General features: G+C 37.7%; 1 protein-coding gene across 1 annotated transcript in view; it reads right to left on the reverse strand.

Annotated features, from left to right (window-relative positions):
- Positions 1-2680: 2680 nt before the first annotated feature.
- LOC106867573 (polyglutamine-binding protein 1) overlaps positions 2681-8415 on the reverse strand; it is a 10683-nt gene continuing 4948 nt past the window's right edge. Inside the window, exons 3-7 of the mRNA XM_014912483.2 lie at positions 7502-7602; positions 6268-6335; positions 5160-5256; positions 4416-4473; positions 2681-2915 (exon numbers count right to left, since the gene is read on the reverse strand). Coding sequence (XP_014767969.1) covers positions 2771-2915; positions 4416-4473; positions 5160-5256; positions 6268-6335; positions 7502-7602 — 469 coding nt within the window. The 3' untranslated portion in view covers positions 2681-2770. The remainder of the gene's footprint in view (positions 2916-4415; positions 4474-5159; positions 5257-6267; positions 6336-7501; positions 7603-8415) is intronic.

The following is an 8415-nucleotide window of genomic DNA, read 5'->3' on the forward strand; positions in this document are numbered from 1 at the left end:
GGGATCGATTTGTTCGGCTAAAACACTTCAAAAAAGTGCTCCGGCATGGCCGCAATCAAATGGTTGAAACAAGTACAAGAATAGAATAAACATTGTTGAATATTTCTAGTACCAAGGGCAATAACTCGAGTATGAGTTACAATGGCTCAGAAGAGTTATTTACCTTGCAAAAAGAAATGCTATTTGACATTCGTAAAAATATGTTCATGAATATGTTTGTCCTCCCAACATCGCTTGACGACCGATGTTTGTGTGTTTACGTCCCCGTAACTCAGCGGTTCGGCAAAAGAAGCCGATAGAAAAAGTACTAAGCTTACAAAGAATAAGTCCTGGGGTCGATTTGCTCGACTAAAGGCGTTGCTCCAGCATGGCCGCAGTCAAATGACTGAAACAAATAATAGAATAACAGAATAACAGAATACCTGATTCCATAAGAACTTTCTATTTGCCATCCTCTTTGATTCCATCGATGTGAATGTATCATAACTGAATTAATTTTACCGTGACATTTATTAAACTAACTACCGAGGTCGACTTTGCCGTTCATCCTATCGGAGTCGATAAAATAAGTAGCAGTTGAGCATTGGGGTCGATGTAATCGACTGACCCCATCTCCCGAAAATACTGGCCTTGAGCCAAGACTCGGACCAATGTGTGTTTGTGCGTGTGTGCATACGCAAGTACCAGTTGAGTACAGAGTTTGATGTAATTGACCAATTCCCACCAAATTTTCAGGTCTTGTGTTTATAGCAGAAAGAATTATGTGATATGTTGGTATATTGGCAGAATCGTTAGAGTGATGGGTAAAGGGCCTTGCAGTACCTCTTCCAACTCTATTTCGTCTGTCATTACGTTGAGTTTAAATTCCGCCGAAATCGACTTTGCCTTTCATCCTTTCAGAGTCGATAAATCAAGTACCAGTTGCGTACTGGGATCGATCTAATCGATTGGCCCCCTCCCCCAAAATGTCGAGCCTTGTGCCTAGAGTAGAAAAGAAGTACTTCTTCCGGCTCTTTATGTTTTGTGTTCAATTCCCACCAGAGTCAACTTTGCCTTTCATCCCTCCAAGAACGATATGATAAAGGACCAACCAAATGCTAGGGTCGATGCAATCGACAAACTCTCTCCCCTCAAAACTGATGGCGTTCGTTGATTAATCAGAAATTGTTATTATGGAAGAGAAAGAGGAAGTGGTGAGCTGGCAGAGCCGTTAGCACGCCGGGCAAGATGCTTAGCCACATTTCGTTCTAAGTTCAAATTCGTCTGAGGTCGACTTTGTCTTCTTTTCCTAATAGGAAATCTACACAGAAAATCTACAAAGAAAAATAACCTTAAAAAAGCGATTTTTCTATACAATTATTGGTGACGTCACTGGATAACCAAAAAATAAAAAAGAAAGATAAGTATTCAATGACGTTATGATTAATAGAAACTTCGTTACTTTACGTCACACCAATTAGTTATCTATTTACTCATTATGTTAAACCTTCTATAAGAATTAATCTTATATAATATTTGAAAAAATTATTATAATCAATGATTGAAATATTTGAATGTCTTTCTAAATTTATGGCAACATCTTATTGTAAAGCGTCCATTAAAATTCAATAAAATTATTTTAGAAGTAATTGTATAATACATTTCTTCAAGGCAAAGATCACATGTAGAATTACCAATATTGTACGGTGGTGCATAACTAATAATAGACTACTTAAAATTATACTTAATGTTCTTATCCTTTAAACCCCATATTTGTAGAATTACTTTTTCTTCTATACTTAAATGAACGAGAATGATTATAAAATCCAGATTTCCAAATTGTAGCAGATGAACCAATGTAATAATATTTACGATTTCCAGTTATCACTTTTCTCTGATATACTATATTTTCCTTAAACAATTATTTTCTAAAGGGCATACAACCCCTATGCGAAAATATTTTTAACTCTCTTATATACCATCACTACCTTCAACTAACTTTTTTTAGCCACGTGATAAACATTACATTAACTCACGTCATGGACACATCTCTCTCCCTCTTTCCTTTCTCCTTCTTTTTCTCTAATTATGTGAAAGCATTACCGACGGGCTAAGTAATTAATGCAATAGAAACAATTGTCAGATTTATAAGGTGAAATCTATAATAAAAACATAATTTTCTTTGTACGTATTTTTTGTTTTATACATTATATGTGTGTGTGTGTATTATCAACAAGCTTTAATTCTGTACTTCTTTGCTTGTTTTTCTTCACTTATCAGGATGGAGTCTATTACAGCAAATGAATAAATTAAATACAACACTAGGTGTTTCGCTTGTTGTCTACACAACCTTTCATTTTACAAATAGCAGCAGCAGATGTAAACAATATATATTTGTGTGTGTATGCATGTGTGTGCATATGTGTACGTGCACATTTATATATGTATTCTATCATCTGGTATATGCAATAAAAGCAGTATTAAATTTTTAAATCCGTCTGCGTAGCATACTGAATGCAAACACATCGTTGACAGGAAATATACAGAGTTATTCATCCAAAGGTAACAGCGAAGGGTTAATAATGGGAAGGGTAACTAGCTGTAAAACTGATGTTTCAATAATATGTATTCACCTAACCCATGCTAGAGCAGAAAAACAGACATAAAAATAAAGAAACACACACACAAACAACAACAAAAATTATCAATGAGGAAATAAGAAATATCATTTATTAAATGTACACATGAAAAAAAAAAAACCTGCAAAGATTTTTTTTCCCCCCAACCTTCTTCAGTCTTCCACTAACTGTCGGTTCATACGAAGAACATCTCCAGGTGCTGGGTAAGGGCGTTGTTGGTACAAAGGACCAGAAGCTGTAACATCAGCGCCTGTCTTGGCTTCACCTCTCTTATCCAATCCAGTGGACCAAGTACCCCTTTAAGAAGATCAAAGGAAAATGCAAACAAATGAATATACTTCAACAAAAAAAAAAACAAGAAAATGGTATAAAATTTTCATTAGAAAACCAAGGTTTACAGAGAAAAGCTATATATCATATAGGTAGGCATCAGTCAAGGTTCACTGTATCTGCACACGTATACAAGGTGAGGCAGATAAACCTCCCATATTTTATATGGCCATTGATGTGGGTCTAGTAATGTTAGACAGGTAGTAACATTGTCTTCATGTAACTAAAGTTTTACCGTTTTCCTTTCAAAGTTATCATCATGGTTTAGGTCAGCACATACTGTGTGTCCATTGGTGCCTTTGAGTGGCACATTGGGCAGTCAGTGATTGCCAATTACGTCCGCCTCTGGCCAACTGATATGCTTCTTTCCAGGTGATGTTCAGCCTGCATAGGCCTTCTTTGGCCGGCCCTTTTTTCCCCCTTCCAGCACCATCCAGCCCCATGCCTGTTCTGGCCCCTCTTAGAGTATACTGGGTTCATTTCTTTGTGGGACCAGCACAGCAAAGGTTGCATTGCTGGGGGCCTGAATCCCATACCAATTTTTTTACAGAGTGCACTAAGTGATTCTCTGTGCTTTACCACTTTCGCTAAAGGCTTGCTGCTTGTAAAGTAAAAGAGAACCGTTATGGAAGGATGGGAACGGATTTATTGTTGTGTGAGAACGGTAATTCAGAGAACAGAGGGAACAGTGTTGGGGTGGGAGTAATGGAGAGAGAGAGAGAGAGAAAGAGAGAGAGGGGAGACAGGAAGGTTAAGAGTAATAATAATGCTTCTCAAATTATTATCAGATATTTTGGGAACAGAAAAACTGTGAAACAAAGTTCATCATCATCATCATCATCATCATCGTTTAACGTCCGCTTTCCATGCTAGCATGGGTTGGACGATTTGACTGAGGACTGGTGAACCAGATGGCTACACCAGGCTCCAATCTGATTTGGCAGAGTTTCTACAGCTGGATGCCCTTCCTAACGCCAACCACTCAGAGAGTGTAGTGGGTGCTTTTACGTGCCACCGGCACGAAGGCCAGTCAGACGGTACTGGCAACAGCCACACTCAAAATGGTGTATTTTATGTGCCACCTGCACAGGAGCCAGTCCGGCGACACTGGCAACGACCTCGCTCAAATGTTTTTTCACGTGCCACCTGCACAAGTGCCGGGAAGGCGACGCTGGTAACGATCACAAGACGCTGGAATATAAACACTGAAAAATAAAAACAAATTTTAACCCTTTTGATACTAACCCACCTGATACTGCCCCTGGTTTTATGATATAAACTTCATATTTGAAGTGATCAAAAGCTTCCATCAAAATGTCACGTTAATTTATATTCTAAGTATTAGCTTTAATGATGACAGAGTCATTTAATTAAATGTTTTCATTATTTTCAAAATAAATTACAACAAAAGTAGGGTGTTGCAACAAGAATATCATAAAATTTTAAAAAGTGGGGTTATACACTGACCGAGGAGCATTCGAGTAGGCTGCAGGATCCATCGGGTCGAGGTTAGACTGGCCACGAGCTGTTGAAGAAACATCATTTATAATATTGTTACATGTTCTAAGTGAGAGAGGAAAAACAAAACAAAACAAATGAGAACTAATTAATTAGCATCATCATCATCATCGTTTAACGTCCATTTTCCATGCTGGCATGGGTTGGATAGTTTGACTGAGGTCTGGAGAGCCAGCAGCAGCACCAGGCTCCAATCTGATCTGGTAATGTTTCTACAACTGGATGCCCTTCCTAACGCCAACAACTCCAAGAGTGTAGTGGGTGCTTTTTACAGCACTGCTTGGAACTGCTTGAATACTCCGGAAGGTGCTCGAAAAATAAGAGGTGTTACCTTAATTCACTAGTAGTGAACAGCTGACACTGTAGTACATCTCCAGCGTTAGAAGCTGTGCAAAGGCAATGATGATGATAATAATAATAATAGTAAGCTGTTTCTACTATAGGCACACAAAATGATATTTGGGGGAGAGAGATAGTCAATTACATCAACTCCAGTGTTTAACTGGTACTTAATTTATTTATTGACCCCAAAAGGCAAAGTCAACCTCAGTGGGATTTGAACTCAGAATGTAAAGATGGAAAGAATGCCATGAAGCATTCTGCTTGGTGTGCTAACGATTTTGCCAGCTCTCCACCTTATAGTAACAACGATAATAACAACAAGAACAACATCAATATGGTTAAATGTCTCACATCTGGAATTCTTCCTGTTGTTCCTCTCAACTTTCTGTCTTTGTTCCTCTTCTGAAGAATCTTCATCCAATTCAGATCCGCTCAGATCCTCTTCCTCCTGAAGAAGCAAAAAATAGAAATGGTAAGTTAGACAAAAACCTCATCACTGAATCAATTAAGTAATTTTAGAGTTAGAGGGGAATATATATTTTTTTTTTAATAGTATCATTAGAGAGAGCAGTGCTCACGACACCTTTCAAAGGTTCTCAACAGTGGTTGGTGCAGTGGGGAAAAAAACCAAAAGAGCCAGAAACCACACCTCATTAGGCAGTTTGATACAACCACCTGGTCCTTGGATGCCTTTAGCAGAGAGGTGCACTCAGCTACAATCATTTGAACTAGGTTTCTGATTTAAGGATCTCTTCCTCCCAAAAGTCTCAGTGACACTATAAGGGGTGATGAACACTGCTGCAGAGTGCCCATTAAAATTTTGAGTTACCTGAAACCAGAGTGAACTCCTTAAACCCTTTTGATACCAACACAGCTGAAACCACCTCTCACTTTGTAGTAAAAATGTCTTGTTTTGCAAAATTCTGAATTAAAATCTTCCACCAAACCTTAGTCACAATTTATATTCCTAACACTAGATTAATGACAACTAAGTTATTTTCCTAAATTCTTTGTTATATTTAAAATTAATTGAAAGAAACAGAGCATCTCAACAGAAATATGGTAACAAAAGGGTTAAAATATATAATAGAGAAACAATTCTTAACCCTTTTGATACCAACCTGGCTGAAACTGCCTCTGGATCTATTGTACAAATGTCTTGTTTTCATAAGTTTTGAATAAAAATCTTCCACCAAACCTTAGTCACAATTTATGTTCCAAACACTAGCTGAATGATAACTAAGTTATTTTACTGAATTCTTTGTTATATTTAAAATTAATTGAAAGAAATACAGAGCATCTCAAAATAAAAACAGTACCGAAAGGGTTAAGGGTACCCAGGGGTCAGTTAAACTGGGTCACAAACTAGGTTTATAAACCAAGAGGGCTAAAATAACTGTAGTTTTAAAGAATGAAAGTGAAAGTGGAATGGGTTTAATGAGGAAATAGTTGTACTTACAACATCACTGTCATTACCCATTCCATCTGAATCTATTCCAGACTTAGGAGGAGTCGTTTTGTTTGTGTCTGAAAACAAAAAAAAACAGAAGAAAATGTTCATATGGAGACATTGTTTTAAAACTCTTTTACTGGTTTCATTCACTGGAAATTTGGTCATCCTGAAAAGAAGTACATATTTTACTGCTGCCCTTTGACAGGGAGAAAAGACAAATTCAGCTGGGTATCACAGAAATGATGTTGAGACAAACCAAGATATTTTTGTTTGTTCTATGCACCTACTGTGCCATCTCAGACCAAAATACATCCATATCTACATATATGTGTGTGCATGTTGTATGTGTCCAACCCATGCCAGCTTGGAAAATGGACATCCCCGTTAAGGCTCACACTCTGCTACCATGCAGCATCAGATTCTGTACTCAAGCATCAGGCAATCTAGCCATCACTGTGTGGTTAAGGTTATGAAGGCAAGAAAGATACCCAGTCAATCAAAAATCACTTGTGAGACACTTAAAATATCTGGTGGAGTAGGACACGGTTTGGTCACCTTCAAGCCATAGGAGAGAAGTTTAGGAACTTCTTTATGCTGATGACTTGGCTCTTAGAGCTGAATCTCTCGTAAAATTAGAAAAGAAATTCTAGATATATGGTAAAACAAAAAAAAAAAACCAGAAACCAAGAGGCATATAGGTGAATTTTATCAAAGACTAAAGTATGCTAACTCTATCCTACACCAACCCATAAAAAGCTGGCATAGAGTAACAATGATCATACAGGGTGACCCAAAAGTAGGTTTACAGTTATTCAACTATCTCTTTCATATTCATATATTAACAGTTTAGATTTTAATTATAAAAAAAAATATGAAACCATCATTCTAAGCTAATTTAGTTAATTGTAAGATAGAAATTTAAATGTAATAAAATGTTTTAAAAGAAATTTAAGGTGCTTATATGATAACTGTAAACCTACTTTTAGGCCTCCCAGTATATATATATATATATATATATATATATATATATATATACACACACACACACACACGTCCACTGTTCCCTGCTAGCACGAGTTAGGGGCTGAACAATAACAGCAACAATAGGAAGCAGCACAATCAGAAAACGAAGGTCCAGTCATGGCTGGAACACCTTTTAATCAGAGATCCACTCAATCAGGACTAACTTTAGCAACCAAACAACAATAACAACAACAACGGGGTTAGAATATTTACTTACCCAATCCTTTGCTTGCAAGAGCAACTATTTGAGCTTTTGGATGTGAGGGAGACAACCATGACACCTGATCAGTTACTACATTCCAATAGTAATATCGGTTGCTGAAAGCAAAAAAAACACAATAACACTGTAACATATATATATATATATATATACTCTTTACTCTCTTTTACTCTTTCAATTGTTTCAGTCATTTGACTGTGGCCATGCTGGAGCACCGCCTTTAGTTGAGCAAATCTTATTCTTTGTAAGCCTAGTACTTATTCTATCGGTGTGTTTTGCTGAACCGCTAGATTATGGGATCGTAAACACACCAGCATCGGTTGTGAAGTGATGTTGAGGGGGACAAACACAGACACACAAACATATACACACACATACATATATATACATACATACATACATACGACGGGCTTCTTTCAGTTTCCGTCTACCAAATCCACTCACAAGGCTTTGGTCGGCCCGAGGCTATAGTAGAAGACACTTGCCCAAGGTGCCACGCATTGGGACTGAACCCGGAACCATGTGGTTGGTAAGCAAGCTACTTACCACACAGACACTCTTGCGCCTAACAATTCTAACAGCCTGCTGCCTTAACAACAGTAAAAATAATAGTGATGAAAGTGTAGCTGCTAGAATAAGAATAGCCTGGGCAAAGTTTAGAGAGCTCTTACACCTGCTGGCGACAAAGGGACTCTCACTCAGAGTAAAAGGTAGACTGTATGACGCATGCGTACAAACAGCCATACTACATGGCAGTGAAACATGGGCTGTAACTGCTGAGGACATGCGTAAGCTCGCAAGGAATGAAGCCAGTATGCTCCGCTGGATGTGTAATGTCAATGTGAATACCCGTCAGAGTGTAAGTATCTTGAGAGAAAAGCTGAACATTAGAAGCATCAGTTGTGGCGTGC

The sequence above is a fragment of the Octopus bimaculoides genome, chromosome 11 (assembly GCF_001194135.2).
Source record: "Octopus bimaculoides isolate UCB-OBI-ISO-001 chromosome 11, ASM119413v2, whole genome shotgun sequence".
NCBI classification, from domain to species: domain Eukaryota; kingdom Metazoa; phylum Mollusca; class Cephalopoda; order Octopoda; family Octopodidae; genus Octopus; species Octopus bimaculoides.